The 21,668-nt window shown below is 37.3% G+C and overlaps 1 protein-coding gene across 1 annotated transcript in view; it reads right to left on the bottom strand.

Annotated features, from left to right (window-relative positions):
• The window catches only part of LOC150106868 (regulating synaptic membrane exocytosis protein 2-like), an 828,152-nt gene that overhangs the window by 451,569 nt on the left and 354,915 nt on the right, over nt 1-21,668 (bottom strand). The window contains exon 10 of the mRNA XM_090393494.1: nt 17,958-18,123. Coding sequence (XP_090249620.1) covers nt 17,958-18,123 — 166 coding nt within the window. The remainder of the gene's footprint in view (nt 1-17,957; nt 18,124-21,668) is intronic.

The following is a 21,668-nucleotide window of genomic DNA, read 5'->3' as shown; positions in this document are numbered from 1 at the left end:
GCAATACTCCCTTCCTTCCATAACCTCCCTGTGTGTAAATTAGCCCATTCTGTTTCTAGTAGCAAGGCTTATATGTTGGTTAGACATAACTGGTAATTAGTTTACGGAATTAATAACGCAAATAAAGTATATTAATTAAAGGTAACTTTAATGAATCACTTCTATATTTCGGCAACGTCACATTGCCATCTTCAGGAACATAAAGATATGGTATGTGCACACAGGCACTAACACAAAGCAAATGAGGAAGAAAGCAAGAAACTAATATTGTTCCTAAAGTCCTATGGTGCCCTCTTGCGGGCTAATTTGGTAGTCTTGGCTGTTGGGCTGAAGTTCTCATAATGTAAGTCTCCCAAATTTGGGGTAGTTTCATGCACCCAAATTTGTTGAGGTTAGGAACGTTTTTTAGAGCTGCTGAAGATTCTTTGAATAATCTTTCGTATTTAAACTTGCTGCGATGAATTATTTTTGTTTTCTTCCAACGAATTTTATGGTGGGTATCTAAGGCATGGTCTGCCAGCCCTGAGCGGCTGTACTGAAACCGGATGTAGTCTTTGTGTTCTGAAATTCTGATATTAGATGTTCTGCCTGTTTGGCCAAAGTAGGACAATTTGCAGCTGCAAGGGACCTGGTATACACCAGGTAGGTCTAGGGGAAGTGGTTGGTCTTTGGTAGAGCGGATAAGGGATGCCAACTTTTTATATGGTCTGTAACAGGAAGTAAGGTCATATTTTTTGAGGATATTGGTTATTTTCTCAGAGGTGCCCTGGATGTAGGGGATGGTGATAGACTTGGTGTAATCTTTATTGTGGAGGGGGGGAGGGGGGGGTTGTGGTTTACTGGTTTTAGTATTTTTTGGATTTTTTTGGGGTTATAGCCATTGGCTAAGAAAGTGTTGAGGATGTGGTTTAGTTCAGTAGTCAGGGCCTTGTCATCTGAGCAGATTAATTTTGCCCTGTTATATAGTGTTTTTATAACCCCATATTGTTGTGAGGGGGGGGGGGATTGCTGGTGAATGTATCGGCCAGTATGGGTGGGTTTTCTGTAAACAGAGAAAACCAAAGATCCATCAAGCTGGCGGGTGATTAAAGTGTCTAGGAAGGGGAGGGTGTTGTTTTCCTCTTTTTCTAAGGTGAACTGTACTCTGGGGTGTTGGTTGTTTAAGTGTGTTAGGAAGGAGTGGAGTGTGCCTGAGCCATGTGGCCAAATAGCAAACACATCATCCATATAACGATGCCAAATAGTGGGTTTTTGTGGGGCGGAGTTTAAGGCTTTCTCTTCAAATCTCTCCATAAAGAAATTGGCCAAGGGTTGGGAAAGTGGTGAACCCATGGCATTCATTAAAGTTACCTTTAATTAATATACTTTATTTGTGTTGTTAATTCCGTAAACTAATTACCAGTTAAGCCCATTCTGTATACAATTTATTTTCTCAGAACAATTAATCCCATATTCACAAAATTATTGACCTTAGTATGAAGGTCAATAATTGCTGTGAATACCTCTCTAGGAAATCCCATTTCTCTTTTGTGACTATTTATTCTATCCTTATCAGTAAATGTTCTAAATGCCATACACCCTATCAGTTTAAGTGCAAACCATCACTCTTCAAAAATTCCTTTCTTTTATCAAATTCATTCCGGACATTCATAAAATGAATTTTCAGTTTCTTTTCTTTACAAAAGTTTTTACAGCATCTTGACATCATTCCATTTTCGACAATCACTGTTCTGCTTATTTCATCACTGTTGAGTTTTGGTAGCACACTCATAATCTTTCCACTCTTGCCCTTTGCATTCATTGCTATCATTAAGTCTTTCAAATCCTGTCTCACAGAAAATCTTTCACTACCTAGATCTTTTGTTCCCACAACTACAATAATTTGACTCACTCACTCTATCCCTCTGCAACTTCACAGTCTCAGTTATATCCTTATCTTTGACCATTGATAACATGCTTTAATGACTCTACCATCTTTCACATCCTTAATTATAGAATCTCCATAAACTATATTTTTTCCTCCTTTTAATTTTCACGCCCCTTTACTCCTACTGCTGCATGTTTTTGTCCCTATTCTTCTCTAATGTTCTTTTGTACATTGCTCAGTAATCTATGCATATGTGTTTCTGCACTTTTCATTACTTGCACACACTTACTTAATCCATTACTAAATAATCATTCATTCTCAATCCCCCCCCCCAATACTTTCGCTTCTTCTTCATCTATGAATTCTTGTGCTTTAAGCATTGAGATTTTGTCAAAGAGATTTCCATGCCATCCTGTCCAAGCTTGTTCTTTTGCTTCTTTCCAGTTAATTCCCTTCTTTTCCAATTTTTCTTTAATTTCCTTCTGCCAACCTTTCCTGGGCCTACCTATGTTTCTTGTTCCTATTTTCTGGCTTTCATATATAGTTTTTGCTATTCTTCCTTCTTCCATTCGAATAAGATCTCCAAACCATCTCATTTGGGCTCGTGTTATGAATTGGTTCAGAGGTGCAACTTGAAGATCATCTCTTATAGTTTCATTTCTTATTAGGTCTAATCTTGTTTTTTGTGGCACTTTCTTAAGTTGTTTCATTTCAATTGTTTGTAGTTTATTTGCATTTCCTGTTGTTAAACACTAATACTTGCACCTGTATGTTAAACATACAGTTGCAAACAAACATTCAGCAAGAACGGTCAATGAGTTCAAGGAGTGGTATGATAGACTTTGTGTTTCCTAGGAAGGTTTTCCACAATGAGTTTCTTGACTCCATGGAGGCCTGAATAATAATAATAATAACGTTAATGTTGGTACAAACACTGAACAGTACACTGCCATTTTGGTATTCTGGGTAACTTCTTACTAATCTTGGAATGGGCCCTATATTGCATAGGATAGCTTTGTTTCTGCAATGATCCTGTTGTTAATTTCTGTGTCTAGTCTACCATCTTCTTGTACATATGATCCCAAGTATTTAAACGAGTAAACTTGTTCCAGTTCATAGTTCTCTATTTTTATTAGTTATTGTTAGTTTTATTAGTTGTATCCCATATCTTTGAACATTGATAACATGCTTTAATGACTCTACCATCTTTCACATCCTTAATTATAGAATCTCTATAAGCTATTCTATGCAAAGAAATGCCCATTACAAGATAAGTAAGAAGTTACCCAGAATAACAAAATGTCAGTGTACTGTTCAGTATTTGTACCAACATTAACGTTTATTTTATTATTATTATTCAGACCTCCACGGTGTCAAGAAACTCATTGTGGAAGACCTTCCTAGGAAACGCAAAGTCTATCATACCACTCCAGTTTTAGGGTCATTACTGTTTAACTGTATATTAATGATATTGGTGAAGATTTGGATGGAGATATTCAGTTGTTTGCAGATGATGCAAATTTGGGACGAACCATGAAGATTAGTGAAGATGTTGGGGGTTTACAAGAAGACTTGAATAAATTGAGTGATTGGGCACGGAAATGGGGATGCGAGTTCAACGTTGCAAAATGTAAGGTTTTAAAATTTGGAAAGCAAAGATGGGATGCAGAATTTATGCTTGGTGAGGATATATTGTTGGAGGTGGAGGAAATAAGAGATCTGGGGATAATAGTGGATAAGGATCTAAAATTTAGGGGGCACATAGCCAAAATTGTGAAGACAACACAAAGGCTTTTGGGAATGATGCGGAGGACACTGACGTGTAGAAGCAGGGAGATTCTTGTTCCATTGTATAAGGCTTTGATTAGGCCAGATTTGGTCACCTGGTTTTCAGAAGGATGAAGAGATGTTGGAAAGGGTCCAAAGGCGACTGACTAAGGTCGTTTCTGACCTCTGGAATGTTGGTATATGAGGAAAGATTGAGGAGATTCAATTTGCAGAGTCTGGTGGACAGGAGGAAGAGGGGAGATATGATAGAGACCTACAAGTTGGTAAGGGGTTGCTATAGGATCAATGCTGGAAAAGTTCTACAGAAAATAGTGGGAGATCAGGGGAGAAAACCATCCCTGGAAACTGTATAAAGAGGGTGTGAGAGGCAGGTTTTTTTTGTGTAGAGATGAAAATTATTGGAATGCCTTGCCTGAGATTGTGGTGTCTGCAAAGAGTTTGAGAGTGTTTAAGACACGATATGATGAGCTGTGTGTGATAAAAGGACCTCCCAGATGAGTCTTTGACACCATGAGGTCTTGGGGTGATAATAATAATAATAATAATTGAACGTTTTTCACTTGGTTATAATATAAATTAAAGATATCAAGAAATTATATACTTGGTTTAATCCTTTATCCAAGTGGAAGCAAACAAAGTTTGCACCTGAAGTATTTTCAGGACTGGGGCAACTCGTGGTAAAGGGTGAGACTTGAATATGTCTTGTATATGGAAATATGACTTCTGCATCACTTCAACCTTGGTATCACCTCTGGTCAGGCTCCCACTGACGAGACTTCAATAAAGGTTGAAACCAGTCTGGTTAGTGACCCTTCCCTTAATACATAGCATTATACATGTCTGCAAGGAGATGTGCTTTGCATTATGGGATACTAAGGCAAGTGATGTGAAGTCATACCACCTTTACTATGAGTTGCCCAGTCCTGAAAGTACTTTAGGTGTAAACTTTGTTTGCTTACACTTAAATAAAGGATTAAACCAAGTATATAATTTCTTGGTATCTTTAATTTATTTTTATTATGTGTTTTGATTGGTTTCTAGATATGATCATTATTTTAGTTTTATTTATATTTATGGTGATATTCCTTTTCTTTGTTTCTTCATACCAAATGTTAACATTATACTACAAATTTTCAGCTGTATTTGTTAGAATCACTACATCATCTGCAAAAGCCATATGTGAAATCCTGGTTTCTTTCAGTTTCCTGTATCCTAGGTGGAACTTTTTTGTTTTTGTTTGGCATGCCTTTAAAATTTTACCCATCATTGCAAAGGTGGTAAAGGTAACACAGAGGATTGCTGCAATTATGAGAAGGACACTGACCTGCAGAGATAAAAGGGTTATCATTCCATTGTATAAGTCTCTGATCAGACCACACTTAGACTATTGTTCTCAGATTTGGTCCCCAGGATTTGAAGGGGATAAAATAACTGTGGAAAGGGTATGACGGATGACAAAGATGGTTTCAGGACTGTACAATTTTGGTAATGAGGATCGGCTGAGGGAATGTGGACTGCAGAGTTTGGTAGACAGAAAAAGGAGAGGTGATATGATTGAGACTTTTAAATTTTTGAGAGGTGGTTACAGGGTTGACACTGGGGAGTTCTTTCACTTGGTTGAACAGCAGGAAGGAGTGATGACAAGAGGCCATCCCTGGAAGTTACGAAATGAAACTGTGAGCAAGAGGGTGAGGAGTGGTTTCTTTGCATGGAGGGTGGTTGAACCATGGAATGCATTGCCTGATGGAGTGGTGAGTTTAAGATCAATGAGTTTAAGGAGTGGTATGATAGACTTTGTGTTTCTTGGGGGGGGGGCCTCCCCTCAATGAGTCTTGACAGACTTTATGTTCTTAGGAAGGACCTCCCATGATTAGTCTTTTGACTCCATGGAGGCCTGAATAATAATAATAATAATAATAATAATGAAAAGAAGGGGGCTGAAGATACAGCCTTTCCTCACAACTACCTTTGTTTCAAATTCTTTTGATCTATTATTACAGGATCAAAGGCCTTTTCAAAATCTATAAAACATGCATGTAGTTCTTTTCCATATTCCAATGTTTTCTCTGATATTTGTCTAAGAATGAAGATAAGAACCTGTGTGCTTCTATTTTCTTGAAAGTCATATTGCATTTCATCCAGTGTATCCTCTATTTGGTTCCTAAGTCTCTGTTCTAAAATACAGGCATATAATTTTCCTAGAATGCTTAAAAGCGAAATTCCGCTATGGTTTGCACATTTATAGATATTCCCTTTCTTAAATATAGGAATTATCATTGCAACTTCCCAGTCTTGGGGAATAAATTTTTTTTTCTATATGACATTAAATAGATGTAAAAGAAATTTTATGGCTTTCTTTCCTAAATTCTTTATCATTTCTAGTGTTATTTGGTCATGGCCTGCTGATTTGCCCAGTTTTATTTATTGCTGCTAACAGCTCATTTTCCTGAATTTCCTCTCTTTGATCTTCTTCAATCTTGCTTGCCTGTCTTGCTTGCATATAGTTTTTGCTATTCTTCCTTTTTCCATTTGAATAAGATCTCCAAACCACCTCGTTTGGGCTCGTGTTATGAATTGGTTCAGAGGTGTAACTTGAAGATTGTCTTTTATAGTTTGATTTCTTATTAGGTCTAATCTTGTTAGACCTAATAAGAAATCCCATTTCTTAAATATAGTCAATCCCTTTCTTATGGGGCATTCTTTCTCTGACCTCATTCTTCTTAAAACATTATGGAAGAGTTTTTGGTTTCCTTTAAAATTTTGTTCTAAAGTATGTCCGAAGTCTTCCCAGCATTTTCTTTTCTTGATACACCACAAATTTCCTTGCTTGTTTCTAGAAGAAGTGTTTTGAACCTGTACCATAGGCTTTCTATGTCTTAGTCTTCATATATCTCTTTTTCTACTTCTTTCATCTTCTCTTCTATTTTACTTTTATACTCAATGGTTGTTTCTTCTTTCTTTAGTTTGTAGTTCTTTATTATCTTAACATTTATTCCCTTACTACTTTTTCTACATTTTTAAATTTTTATTTTATGGATCATTTCCAATACTAATAAGTAGTGGTCACTGCCTATTTCAGGACCTCTACATACTCTTGCATTTTTTGTATATTTCCAGTAGAATTTGCTTATGATGGCATAGATTGGACTTACGCCTGAATAGAAAAGTATATATATATATATATCCATTTTTCATTTTCTGGCAACCTTGACCTTTCATTTTCTTTCTGTGACTGCTAGGAGATTCAATTTCGATTTTATAAATTCATCTATTAATTTTTTAATAGATGAATTTAAAAACCATAAACGAAAAAAGATTCATGTCTTTTCTTGTGTAAACTTTTAACATTCCATGTTCCTTATCTCATGTACCTTTTTCCTCGCTTTGTCATTAACCATTTAGGCAGTTCAGCTATCTCTTTGCTATTTCTTTTAATATGTGAAATTTTTAAGGTGTGTAGGGGGATTAGCCTTCAGCACCTGAGTCTGGTGGTGGGACTGCCGCCTTTGAGGCCCCCAGACCAGCCTATGAAAAAGTGCTATCCTGTTGGACTGCGGAAGGTATTTTATTTCCCTCCTACCTTTCATAGTAAACCATGAGGAGCATTCCCCGATTTGCCACCAGGAGACATGCCCGATGGGGGTTACAGGTGTCCCCCACACAGGCCCATACTTTCTACTCCATAAAAAAAATCAGAACATATTGGAATGCTGCAAGATAAGCTATACAAATTGGTCAGTTCAAAATTATAAAATATATTCCAGTCATTTAAAAATGTCAGTTTCTTTGTCCCAAGAGAACCTGTGGCACAATTTACTCCACATGCCTCTATCAGTTACATTGGAGTATGGTTGCATAAAGAAGGCATGCTTCCTATGAGACACTGATTGCACTTAAATGTGAAGTCTTGATGTTTGCTTAAACTTGGAACAATAGACAAAGCAGATGTCTCATCATACATCTCATGAATACTTTGGTGTCAATATGAGTCAAAACAGGCAAACCAGTAGACACATTAAAAGATATGAAATGGTCTGCATGAGCTTTTATTTCTACCTTGGAATCAGGTACAAGAGGTGATATCATAGATACACAGGATGAAGAAGATGTTTACTGACATGTGTTGGAATTACAGAAGAAATGGTAGATTCTGATGACTTTTCCAAACTAGAAAATAAAGGACTATTGTAACCAGGACCCAAGGTTTTGATTGGCAGGTGAGTATTGACTAAAGCATCAGAACCGGAAGGGACAATACAGTGGTTTGTATAGATTCATCTGACAGTTGGTCTTCAGCAACCAGGTCAAGACCATTTGAAAGTTGTCATTGTCATACTCAATAAGCAAGTCTGACTCCTTATCCTTTAATAATACCAATTCATTTATGACACTGTCACTTGAGTTGTCAAATGATATTTTCAAATATTCACCTAGTTTAAATCTACATGGGATGGCAACAAACATTTCAGGATGCTTAACACCTGACAACTTCTTCCTAGCATCACCTATAACAGACAACAAATTAGATTGTTCAATTCTTGAAGGCATTTAGCTTTGTGTAATGTTGTGATCTAAGTTCATCACAGGGCTTTCTGACAATTTTCCTCATCTACTCTTACTTATCTGTATCTCCATAGTTGAGTGCAGCTATCTTTGGCTGGACACAATATGACTATTCATATTCAGTTTCCCTGCTTCCTGATGATCATTACCTGAAGCTCCTGCTGTGTGCCTTCCACAGTATCACGGTACTTACTAGCAAGTTCCAGAAAAATTTTTTTACGTAAGATTTTTTAGAATTGCTAACATTTTTAACAATTCCACAGCCTTTAACAATGACGGAAACATATCCTGCAATATATTAATTTAACCATAGTACATATATTGAACCATCAACTTTAAGTCATTAAGCTTCATATCACTAAATGTCACAATAAAATGATTACTCGAGTTCTCTAAAAATAAGCTGTAGAGAAGAGGACTGCGTGGATAGAACCACTTTATGAATCCTAAGGGTCATTCCCTCATACAATAATGTTACATCAACCAGGCTTTCAAGCAAGTAAATTATCAAAAGCAGTTAATATGGGAGTTATGTTCAAAAGCCGATTAAGCTAAAGTGGACTTGGCTTAAACTTTCTCCTTCTAAAGTAACCTTCAATAAGACCTTTTAGACTCTGATGAATCAGATGTGGCTGAACAAGAAAATGCTATCATGTTATGGTAGTCTTCATTGCTCTGCTCTTGAGAAAGCTACATGTGATAGAACAGCAATTTCTTTGCAAAACTTTGGTATGAACATTGTTAATGGTCATAGTAAATGAAGTTCAATTAAATATAATGAAGTTGAAAGCCAATATAGTTTAAGCCACACGAACAGGGGATGTTGTAGACTCTGGCATATTTGAAAAAAGGATGACTGTCTTTTGGAGATCTTAATAATTGGCAGATGATTTTTGAAGGTTTAAAAGTGTAATTTTTTTGTGGAATGTAACATAATGACAATCTCTTGTTTATGATCTCTGTGAACATACCATGGTGTCTTTTTCTGACAAGAATCAAGACTATTACAAAGTTCATGATTGAAAGCAATGATGCATTAGTTTTGTGTCATAAATAAGGATTAGGAATTAAAACAGTCAGGCAGGCACTCCAGCTGATAATGGACCACAACAATATCAACTGTTTGCTAACACTAATCCATTATTATTTTCAGTCTAGATCCCTTTTATATATTCACTTCACTTAATACAGAATAATATGTGATATAGAGGCATAACATATGCCTCTATATGTGACATAGAGGCATAAATAATTCATCGCCGTAGTACGCGGCGGTGAATTTGAGCTGTACAGAAGAAAGTGATTTTGAATCGGTGAATAGTCCATTTTTTTACACGTTTTTCTACGTTTTTGAGTGCTAAATTGTTTCTCTGAATACAAGTGTACTTCAGTGGTTGTGTTTTGGAAGTTAGTTGCTGTCGCAATATAATATATTTTGGTTACCGTCGGAATCGAATGCATAACGGTGGAAGACAAAACGAAGCTAAGTTTTCGTTCATTACTGTATTTAGTTATATTTCATTTTATTTAGTGTACTTAAAGGTTTTGTTTTGCTTGTAATTGTTTGTACTTTTTTCTTATTTATTTAACGGATTTTATTAATTGAATAATTAACGATTATGCTACTGGGCAGTAAGGAATGATGGCGGATTCAGCTGCAGCCGCAAGTGACATATCGCCAAGTCCTCCACCATTTAAGAACTCTATTATAAGCAATATCATAAGGGACTTTGTGGCATGCAGTACTTGTGGCATGTATGCGTCTCGGGAATTGGATATGTGGCTTGTGAAAGAGAGCAGAGAGCATGTGTGTGCAAAATACAGGCAGTGGGAGGAAATAAGTGCATTCGAAATATCAGTATCCGACCTTGTTGCTCCAGGAATGGGGAATGAATGTAGGAAGACAAGTAGTGTGATAGGAGAGAATGAAAAATATATATATATATGAATGAGAAAATAATAGTTGATAGTGTGGAAGGCATGAGTGACTGTGAAAGTTTAGGAGATGGTTTTGTTTGGAAGAGTGAATTTAGATTAAGAGTGACTGACCTGCAGAGGGAGATAGAATTGTTGAAAGAGGAGGTGGAATGTCTTGTGAATGAGAGCAGAAGTATGAAGGATAAGATTAGGAGAATGGAAGAGATAAATGCAAGCCAAAGAGGAGAGAAAGGAAACAGTAGAAGAAAGGGAATGAGAGAGAGGTATGGGAATGCTAGAAGAGTAGAGGATGGAAACAGTAGGAGAGACGGAATGAGAGAGGGATATGGAAGTGCTAGAAGTGGAGAAAATGGAAACAGCTGGAGAGAGGCAATGAGAGAGATGTATGGGAGTGCTAGAAGAGGAGAGAATGGAAACAGTAGGAGAGAGAGAGGTATGGGAATGCTAGAAGAGAGAATAGCAGTAGAGGAGAGGGAATGAGAGAGACTTATGGGAATGAAAGAGAGGAGAGAATGGAAACAATAGGAGAGAGGGAATGGTAAGAGGTATAATGTATGGCAACTCAATGATTCGTGGTGTTCAAGATAGGATGCGTGAGGAGTGTTTGCCAGGAGGAACAACAGAAAGGGTGGCTATGGCAATTAAGAGAGGTGAAAGGGTGGATGAGATGATTGTGATGGTAGGAACAAATGACTTGAGTGGTAATGTAAGTCGGGCAGCGAGAGATATGAGATTTTTGCTTGAGGCTGTATGGAAGAAGACAGAAAGAGGAAAAATAGTGTACGTGTTGCCTAGGTATGATAATAATGAGCTCAGCAGAAGAGCGGTGATATTGAATGGCATAATAGCGAGAATGTGCGACAAGAGAGGACTGGTATATGTGGATGCTTGGAGTGCGTTTGAGGAAAGAGAAGAATTGTATGCGAGAGACCGCTTACATTTGAATGAGGAAGGACGTAGACATCTGGAGCGATTGCTGTTCTGAATGAGTCCGTGTGTCCCAGGTAGGATGATAGCAGGGGTAGCCTCTTGTGGGAATGGATACTTGGGAGAAGGGGAAACGACATCAGATAACACTGAACCCAGTGGAGTCTAGAAGGAATAATGCTGGGTATAGAAACAATGGCATTTATATGCTTTATACTAATGCCAGGAGTATCTGGAATAAGGGAGAGGAATTGGTGGTGCAGATAGCATCAGCTTGGCCAAAAGTTATTGGGATCACTGAGACGTGGTTGACAGAAGGGGATATAATAACAGGAATAGAAGTCGCTGGGTACAGCATTTTTCATCAGGATAGGAGGGGAAAGCATGGTGGTGGGGTACTGCTTATGATAAGTGATGACCTATGTCCTCTAAGAGTGGAGGTTTTGGAAGGAAGTGAGACAAATGATTTTGAGAGCATATGGTGTGAAGTAGAGGTAGGCAAGACAGGATATTTAGTGGGGTGTTGCTACAGACCCAGGAGCACAGAGGATGGGGACCAGGAGATGTTTAGACAGTTAAGTTTGGCAAGTGCAAGAAGAATGATTGTTATGGGAGATTTTAACTATAATAGTATAAATTGGAGAGAGGAAGATGCATGTAGCAATAGGGGAATGGAATTTCTAGAATTTTTGAGGGACAAATGTCTCAGGCAACATGTAACAGAGGGAACAAGAGGTTCAAGAGTTTTGGATTTGGTTATAGCATCAGAAGAGTTGATAATAACTGAGATGACATCTCTCCCACCAGTTGGAGAGAGTGACCATATGGTTTTGACTTGGAAAATGAATAGACATGCAGGAGTATCAAAGAGATGGGAATTTATGTGGAATTATAAAACAGGTGATTATAATAGACTTAGGCATCAACTTCGGGAAGTTTCATGGAGGGAGGAATTGGAAATCTGGGATATCATTAGTGCATGGGAAATTGTGAAAGAATATTTGTTATCAGCAATGGTAAGTTGTATACAACGAGTCAAGAAGAGAACACAATTTGGAGTAAAGTGGATGACAAACAATATTAAACAGGAATTGCATGCGAAAAAGAGGCTATGGAAGAGATATAAGGAGACAGGTGAAGAGAAGATGCATGAAGAATATAAGACACAGGCCAGAAGCGTGACTAGTGTAGTAAGGAAAGCGAAACTGGAATATGAGAAGAGATTGGCCCTAAAATCCAAAGAAAATCCTAGGGAATGTTTTAGCTATGTGGCCAGTAGGAGAAGAAATGACTGTGGAAGAATGATATTGTGGGATAAAAATGGGAATAGAGTGACTGATGCAGAGGACATAGTGGAATTGTTCAATGAACATTTTATTGGAGTATTTCATCCTAGAGGAGTCAGTTTTAATGCTAGAGGGATAGTGCTGGTTCGAGGTTTAGATGTATAGGAGGAGAGTGTGTTTCAGATACTGAGTACTCTGGATGTCAGTAAAGCTTTGGGACTGGATGGTGTTTCACCATGAATTTTGAGAGAATGTGCTAGGGAACTCACAGTGCCTTTAACCTGGCTTTTCAATGAAAATCTGGCTGCGGGAAAGGTGCCCAGGGAATGGAAGGAAGATAAGATAGTGCCACTGCATAAGGGTGGTAACAGACTGGAAGTGTCTAATTATAGGCCAGTCTGTGTGTCATCAGTAGTTGTTAAGATCTTGGAGAAAGTAGTGAGGGACCATATACAGCATTGGGCAGATGAGGATAATGTTATCTGTGAGAGTCAACATGGATTTGTGAAAGGGCGCTCTTGTTTTAGCAATATGCTAGCCTTTTATAATAAAGTTACAAGAACATTAGATGAGGGAAAGGCATATACTGCAATTTTCTTAGACTTAGCAAAGGCATTTGACAGGGTGCCACATGATAAGCTGATATTTAAGTTGCATCACATGGGTCTGGATGTCAGATTGGTCAACTGGATTCAGGATTGGCTGTCTGATAGGTATCAGAGAGTTGTGTATGGTGGAGCAGTTTCAAGGAGGCAGAGGGTTACAAGTGGGGGCCTATATTGTTTAACCTTTATATCAATGACATTGTCAGTGGACTGCAGAGGGATATTCAGTTGTTTGCAGATGATGCAAAGCTGGAAAGGATTATTAGTAATAGTGCAGATGTGGTAGCCCTGCAAGAGGATTTGAATAAGCTAGATAGATGGGAAAATGAATGGGGATGTCAGTTTAATTCAGCAAAATGTAAGGTCTTGAGGTTTGGGAAACATCGATGGGATGCTGCATTCTCTATGGGAGGAGTTATACTGGAGACAAGAGATCTGGCATTGATTGATAGAAACCTGAAATTTAGGGGACATATTGCAAAGGTGGTGAAGGTAACACAGCGGATTGCTGCAATTATAAGAAGGACACTGACCTGCAGAGATAAAAGGGTTATCACCCATTGTATAAGTCTCTGATCAAACCACACTTAGACTATTGTTCTCAGATTTGGTCCCCAGGATTTGAAGGGGATAAATTAACTGTGGAAATGATACAAAGACGGATAACAAAGATGGTTTCAGGACTGTACAAGCATAGTTATGAGGATCGGCTGAGGGAATGTGGACTGCAGAGTTTGGTGGATAGAAGAAGGAGAGGTGATATGATTGAGACTTTTAAACTGTTGAGAGGTGGTTACAGGGTTAACACTGGGGAGTTCTTTTGCTTGGTTGAACAGCGGGAAAGAGTGATTACAAGAGGCCATCCCTGGAAGTTACGAAAGGAAACTGTGAGCAAGAGGGTGAGGAGTGGTTTCTTTGCGTGGAGGGTGGTTGAACCGTGGAATGCATTGCCTGATGGAGTGGTGAGAGCGAGAACGGTCAATGAGTTTAAGGAGTGGTATGATAGACTTTGTGTTTCTTAAGGGGGACCTCCCCTCGATGAATCTTGAAAGACTTTATGTTCTTAGGAAGGACCTCCTACGATGAGTCTTTTGACTCCATGGAGGCCTGAATAATAATAATAATAATAATAATAATATATTAGATTTATGATTGTACCCTTTCAAGCAAATTTTCTGCAAACTTGTCATCATATTTAGTACTGAACTAACATTAAAATAACATACTTATATTAGGATTACTTAACCAGATTGATCAGCATAGTACCATCAACAGAATTTCTATAGCAGTTACATGTAACGTACACACAATAACTACACTGTAATATGCTCCTACTGAAATTAGTCAGGCTGCTCACACGTTCACCACCACTACAGTTTCATAAAGTATACTCACCAAAAATCAATAGAAAATTTACATAGTGCTCAACCTAAACATCATAATATAAAAAAAATACTCCACAAGAAGAATATTTCACTAAAAAATATTGTTGTTATTATTATTATTACGTGCTACTCCATGAGGTCCTGAGACTCATCGCGAGAGACCCTAAACATTATGCCAAGCACTATCCAACATTTGTGTAGTATCTATACTTTGTTCATGTTAGAGGTTTAATGGAATATTAGCAGCACTGAGAAAGGATTAAAACTAATTTTAATACTTCCAATATTTCGTCTCTGTCACAGAGACATCTTTGGGGATTACAAAAACTATTTTGTAACAACACACACACAAATACAATACAGAGTGAAACTATAGTCCTATCTAGGTGGTGTGCCCTTTATGAGCATTAGCAGGTGGCCTCGGATGTAAAGAGGGATCTCTGAAAATTAAATATAATAAATTTAGTTTAATCCTTTATCCAAGTGTGAGCAAACAAAGTTTGCACCTGAAAATATCTTCAGGACTGGGGTAAGGTAGTACAACACCGGGCTACTCGTAGCAAAGGTGGAGCAAGCTAACATCATTCCTAACTCAGTATCTCCCATAGTGCAAAACACATCTCCTTGCCCCAGTCCTGAAGATATTTTCAGGCACAAACTTTGTTTGCTCACATTGGATAAAGGATTAAACTAAATTTATTATAGTCTAACCAAGTGAAAAATAAACTTTCAACATCTGATAATTAAAGTTTTCTGAATTTTGGGAAATTTATGCATTTTAAAAACTTAATTGAAAATCTTACTTTAAATAATACAGATATATTGGTCAGCTTTGACATCATCTCTTTGTTTACAAATATTCCCCTAATTGACACCTTAACACTCTTAAAAAATGTTTTTCCTTCTGATATCTTAGAGCTCTTTTCCTTTGCCATCAACTCTGGTTATTTCTCTTGGAAGAGCAAAATCTACAAACAGATAGAGGGAACTGCCTGATAATTAAAGTTTCCCGAATTTTGGGAAATTTATGCATTTTAAAAACTTAATTGAAAATCTTACTTTAAATAATACAGATATATTGGTCAGCTTTGACATCATCTCTTTGTTTACAAATATTCCCCTAATTGACACCTTAACACTCTTAAAAAATGTTTTTCCTTCTGATATCTTAGAGCTCTTTTCCTTTGCCATCAACTCTGGTTATTTCTCTTGGAAGAGCAAAATCTACAAACAGATAGAGGGAACTGCCACGGGTTCCCCCCTCTCACCCCCTCTTACCAATTGTTACATGGAAAATTTTGAAAAACGAGCCATTGACTCTTCCCCCTCTAAAACCGTCTATCTGGCTAAGATATGTAGATGATGCGTTCTCTATTTGGCCTCATGGCCCAGACACATTAGATTCCTTCCTCAGTCACTTCAATAGAACATCTAGATCTAAGAATCCAGTTTACGATGGAAAAGGAAAATAACAATAGTTTACCCTTCCTATACACCTTAGTAACACGCCTTCCTAATGGTAACCTTTCTTTCTCTGTGTATAGAAAACCTACTCGTACAGGCAGATACATTCACAAACTCTCCCACCACCACCACCCCCTCCCAGCAATATGGCATTATTAAAACTCTGATCAATAGGGCCCACAATCTTTGTTCCAGTAAAACTGCCCTTTCAACCGAACTCAAACACATACACAACACCTTCCTTTCCAATGGCTATAATGACTACAAAATTAAAAAAATAATCAAGTCCTTCCCCCTTCCCCAACCATCTCTTCAGAAGGACTTCAGAAATGCCATCACCATTCCTTACATCCGTGGTACTTCAGAAAAAATAGCCAGATCATTAAAAAAATACAACCTCCATACAGCTTTTAAGCCCCACCTTAAACCTGCTACCCTTATCCGCTCCACTAAAGACCAGTTCCCTCCTCTTTCAGCGCCTAGTGTATAAAGAGGTACCTTGTTCCTGTAAACTTGCCTACTTCGGACAAACAGGTAGGTCAACATCCATCTGGTTAGAAGAACACAGTTCTTACATCTGCAAACACGATTATGGTCAATCTGGCCTTGCAGACCATGTTTTGGATACTTCCCACAGGATAGTAAATTCAAAAAAGAAAGGGTATTCTTTGAATCACAATCTGCACTCAGGAATCAACCTAATTTAAACAAATATGGTTGCATTAAACTTCCCAAAATTTGGGAAACTTTAATTATCAGAGATCCCTCTTTACATCCCAGGCCACCTGCAAATGTCCATAGAGGGCACACCACCTAGATAGGACTTTAGTTTCACTCTGTATTGTATTTGTGTGTGTGTGTTGTTACAAAAAGTTTTTGAAATCTCCGAAGATGTCTCTGTGACGGAGACGATGGAAGTATTAAAATTAGTTTTAATCCTTTCTCAGTGCTGTTAATATTCCATTAAACCTCTAACATGAATTCTTCACAGCACTTAAGCCTCAACACATGTATCTATACTTTGCTTTGAACTCATTCACAGTCATGGTAGCACAATAGACTCTGGCAACCTATTCCACTTGTTCACCACTCTCCAAGCAAAAAACCTAGTTCTAACATCATTGCTAACTACACTCTTGCTCAGTTTCCAAGGATGGCCCCTAGATCTCCTACCACCAGAAGAATAATTGGGTCTTGTTTTTTGTTGTTCTGGCTGCCACACAACATTTGTTCACAGTTGTGAGCCATTACTGTATGACACGGAACATGTTGGAATAAACATGAACACATTTACAGCACTAAATCAACCACCACCCACATCATAAATAAATACGGGGGGGGGGGGGGGGGCTTTTAAGAAAGTTGCTGAAGTCATATGAACATTGCCAACCTCAACTTATGATTTTATTTGCATTCTTAGAAAAGACACTTCTATTAAAGCAATACAAGACATTCACTTCTGATTTAATACAGTGGAATAGCTCAGAAATTGACTACTGTGCAAATGTTTTATATACATCATTTGCCATGTTGTTTATTTTGTAAGTAGATTCCTTACTTTGTTACTTTGTGAATTTCCCAAAAATGTCGGCTGCACAGCCGATAAAGCATACAGAAGTTATTTATTTTTCTTCACTAAGTGTATTATTTGAAAGAAGTTCTAATTTAACAGAGGGGTATTGTGTTGGTTGTGCCAGAGATTGCTTCCTCTCAGTAAGAGATGTACATATGATAAGTAAGTGCACCATTCTTTTACAGGAAAAATTTTATTATTATTATATGACATTTCCAGGGAGTCCGAAAGCTCATCGAGGGAGGGCACCTGCTCTACATCTGTTTCCACCATTCAATCCACCAACTACAACTAATCGCAACTACACCAATGCTATCTACCGCCCGTCATCACCACTAGTATTTTCACAGACAATCACAAACATCCATGCCCACGGCAGGATTCGAACCTGTAGCCTTTTGGATGGAGAGTGGATATGCTAACCACTCAGCCAACCAGGCCGAGTGGTTAGTGTATGAATTCTAAATTCCAAAATGAATTCTAATAAATAAGTAATATAGTTACATAGGATATAAATGTTAACCTTGTAATAGGATTAAACACATGTGAAATAAAGCTTACCTCTCCTAAAAAATCGTTAGCACCATATCTGTCATAGTCCCAGACAGTAATTTCTAATGACCTTGTCTTTAGGTCTGATCTCCTTAAGGGAGAATAAACAAAAGTCTGATTCCACTTAGGTTCATTTGTATTGGCTATGGTTTTTGTCCTCCGCTTGCTCTTTTCACTACAGCATGAATGAAAAGCAGATATTTGACATTGAAACAAAATAAAAATCAAAAATCAAAATATATGTAAGAATCTTGTTAAAATTATTTTAACTACTTGTATCAGCAAATAAATTTAATCTGCTTTTTTTATCAGTAAAGCTTAAACAAAAATTTCCAATATTTAATTCAGTAAATTCTCAGATAACAATAATTTCAAACTATGTAAGTGAAAGATATTAGACTCTTTATTCTTCCACTTTAAAAATGAGCAAAATGTCATTATCTAGAACAGGAATATACAATTTTTTTTTGTTGCATCCTACATTCATGCAATTAGTCATCACCTTCACCCCTCTCACATGTCTAATGTACACTAAATTGACACAAATTTTTATTACATTCCTACAATGAGTCTTGTGACTCCATCGAAGTCAGAAAAATAAAATAATAATAATAATTCCTTTTGTTACTTTAAAAACCTTTAAGCCTATGTGTCAGAAAATAAGCATTTAGAATATAAAATTTTATTAAGTAGCATATAATATATCTACAGTAGACTCTTGACTATCTGGCTCACGACTATCTGGCCTTCGTACTATCCGGAGCCCGAATTTTATCACGGAGAATTATAATAATACAATAATTCTCTGTGATAGAATGAGGAATATGTACTGTAATTTACTTTGCAAGGCGTTGCAAGCGGGCATCTGCTACAATCCTCCTACATGCCGTATGCATAACACAAGTTGAGACATGAAAAGTGCAGATTTCCCTGCTTCGTCTGTTGTGTATCGGATGTCCACAAGTGCAGAATACGTTTGCCACTGTTCCTGGTTACGTTAGTAAATTGTTAGTAAAGAGATTCGAAACATATCACTTGTAAAGTCTTGGAAAATTCTTTTGGACCATGAAGGTGGACATTTTAACCTTGAGCCTGCGTGTGAAACCGAAGTGGAAGATGAAAATGATAAACTTGTTTCGTTGCTCAAAAATGTACCGAGCTGTGACGATGTCGATGCAGAGGACATTACAGAATGGATGTCAAACGACAAAGTTGATGAAATAACTGACAACAATATTGTGGAAATGGTGACACGGTGGGGGGGAGAAGAAGAGGAGGAGGAGGAGGCATCCTTAGATGACAGGAAAAATCTCATCCCACATTCGAAAGGGTTCAAGACGATTGAGGCAGTGCTGCAGTACACTAGTGAGCAGGAGGAAGCAACGCCAGCTGATATCATCTGCTTGCGTAAGTGGAGGGACATTGTGTCACAGAAGAGGGCTAAAAGGGTGAAGCAATCATCTATCAAGGACTTTTTCAAAAACTAAAAACTGTAAGTTTTGACTCTTTCATCTTAGGCCTACCTTTTCACATTTGTGTGAAAAGGTAGGCCTAGAACTCTGGCCTATCTGGCTTTTGTGTTATCCAGACTGCCCTTCCGCCACATTAGGCTGGATAGTCGAGTCTACTGTATGCACATTTTGCAATAATTTGAATATCTGTAATTGTACTTTTAAGTACAATTACAGATATTCAAATCTAAATGTTAGCAAAGTCTTCTTTCCTTCCATCCACTCAACCTGCACAGCATAGATAGTTTATGAAGTACACCCTATTCTCCATGGAAACGAATGCTTTGTGAGGGACATGTCCATTCTATAAAATGCAGGCTTGAGTGACTGAGTAGAAAACATATCTGCTTTTCACTCAAGTGTGTCTCACACTGGGTAATGAAAAACTTTAGGTGGCAGATAATTTTCATTGTTAGTCTACTACCTTATTCAGGAAGAAGTCTTGATGTGGCTAAGGGAAAAAACTATGTTTGGTCTGTTTGACAGAGCTGCAATACTCCACCCTGTGCATAGTATTAAATTTTATAATTTTGTAACCTTTCATGTATGGAATTATCATGAAAACATAAATAAATAAAACATATATAAGAATGTTTAGATCATTCAAAACGTTTAATGACCTTAAGATCTAACATAGAGAACATCCATCCTGTTCAAAGACTGCAACATGTCTAGATGGGAACAAATTTCTAGATTTCTAAATGGGAATTTTGCTTTCTAAGGTAATGAATATGGAAAATTTTAACTTTACAAAAGTGAAGCAACAAACACCTTCCACAGAAAGTTTGTGGAAGGTGTTGTTATAAGTTTTTTAATAGTAATGTTCGTCACTGATATTTAAAAATGCAAATCCAGTACAACTTTATTGTTACTATTGTATCAAAATGTAGCTGTTTTAAATAATTTCATGTTTATCCACTGATAATGGTATATAATTTAACAGTTTTTCAAAAGGTATCACAGACATTTTGGTTTAAAATCTCATCCATTGGGCAATGAAGGAGGGGAATTCATTCTTATTGCACATTCCTGCTTTACTACAGATAAAAAACAATCTGCGACAGTTTATGAACTGTTAAAATAGAAATTATTATTATTATATTCTCAGGCATCTCCATGGAGTCAAAGACTCATTCCAGAAGACCCATACTAACCATTATTCCATACAATACCTATAACACTTCTCCTTGAACTTATTAACTGACAAAACACTGACTGCAATCTCCTCTGGCAATGCATTCCACCCGTTCACTATCCTCCAAGCAAATATTCTAGTCCTAACACCTTGCTAACCACTTTTACATAATTTTCATGTAAAATTATGTAAAATAATAAAATTAACACTGAATAATAAAAAAATCTTCAGTGTTAATCCTATGGAACCCCTTTAATAACTTACGTGTTGCTATCATGTCTCTTCTTTTTCATAATCAATTAGTCTTTGTAACCTACAGATCTTAAATCTATCCTCATATGCTACAGACCTGTTTTATAGATCTATCACACCCTTGTTCACTTGCCTCTGGATTCTCACTACTTTCTCAAGGAATCCAGGCAATCATATCTGTGCATAGTTAGTCCAGGTATGGTCTTATTTAAAGCCTTACAAAGGAATAATAACCTCCCTAATGCCTGCTTATCAGTGTGTTTTTTAATATCCAAGTAATCAGATGCACTGTTTTGCCCATTTTTGCAATATGTTCTCTAAACTCCACCTCCCTGTCCATGATAACCCCCAAATCGCTGGCCTTGTCAATTTCCTGCATTCTAGTTCCATCAATATAGCATACAACTTGTGATCTTTTCTTCCTGAAGTGACCTTACACTTGGATAAGGTCACTTGGACCTTTACACTTAAGTTTAAACCAAGCTTCTGAGGTTTAGCACTAGAATTATGTTGTCTATTTTGGCTATTACAAGAATAATGTCTTTCTCCCCTACTTTCATGGGTAGGATTACATGGGTGGAAAAATGAGAAAAGCGAAATGAGCAGTGATTCTAGTTGAAATTGGATTTTTGTTAGAAAAATAATAAAGGTTTGGCAGAGATGCAGAGAGGAAGAGTGAAAGGGATAATTATTTTAGCATGTACAAATGATCCCTAAGGAGACAAGTGTGGTATGAGAAACTATGAAAAACTTGCTGATACATGTGAAAAGAACAGTTAGAGAGGAACAACTGTTAGTCTGCTGCAGTGGTATGACAGAGGT

This window comes from Typopeltis vanoorti, chromosome 5 (genome assembly GCF_054136105.1).
Source record: "Typopeltis vanoorti isolate ZY-2024b chromosome 5, IOZ_Tvanoo_1.0, whole genome shotgun sequence".
Lineage (NCBI taxonomy): Eukaryota > Metazoa > Arthropoda > Arachnida > Uropygi > Thelyphonidae > Typopeltis > Typopeltis vanoorti.
Note: the sequence above shows the minus strand (reverse complement) of the source record. Positions and strands in the feature narration are given on the sequence as shown.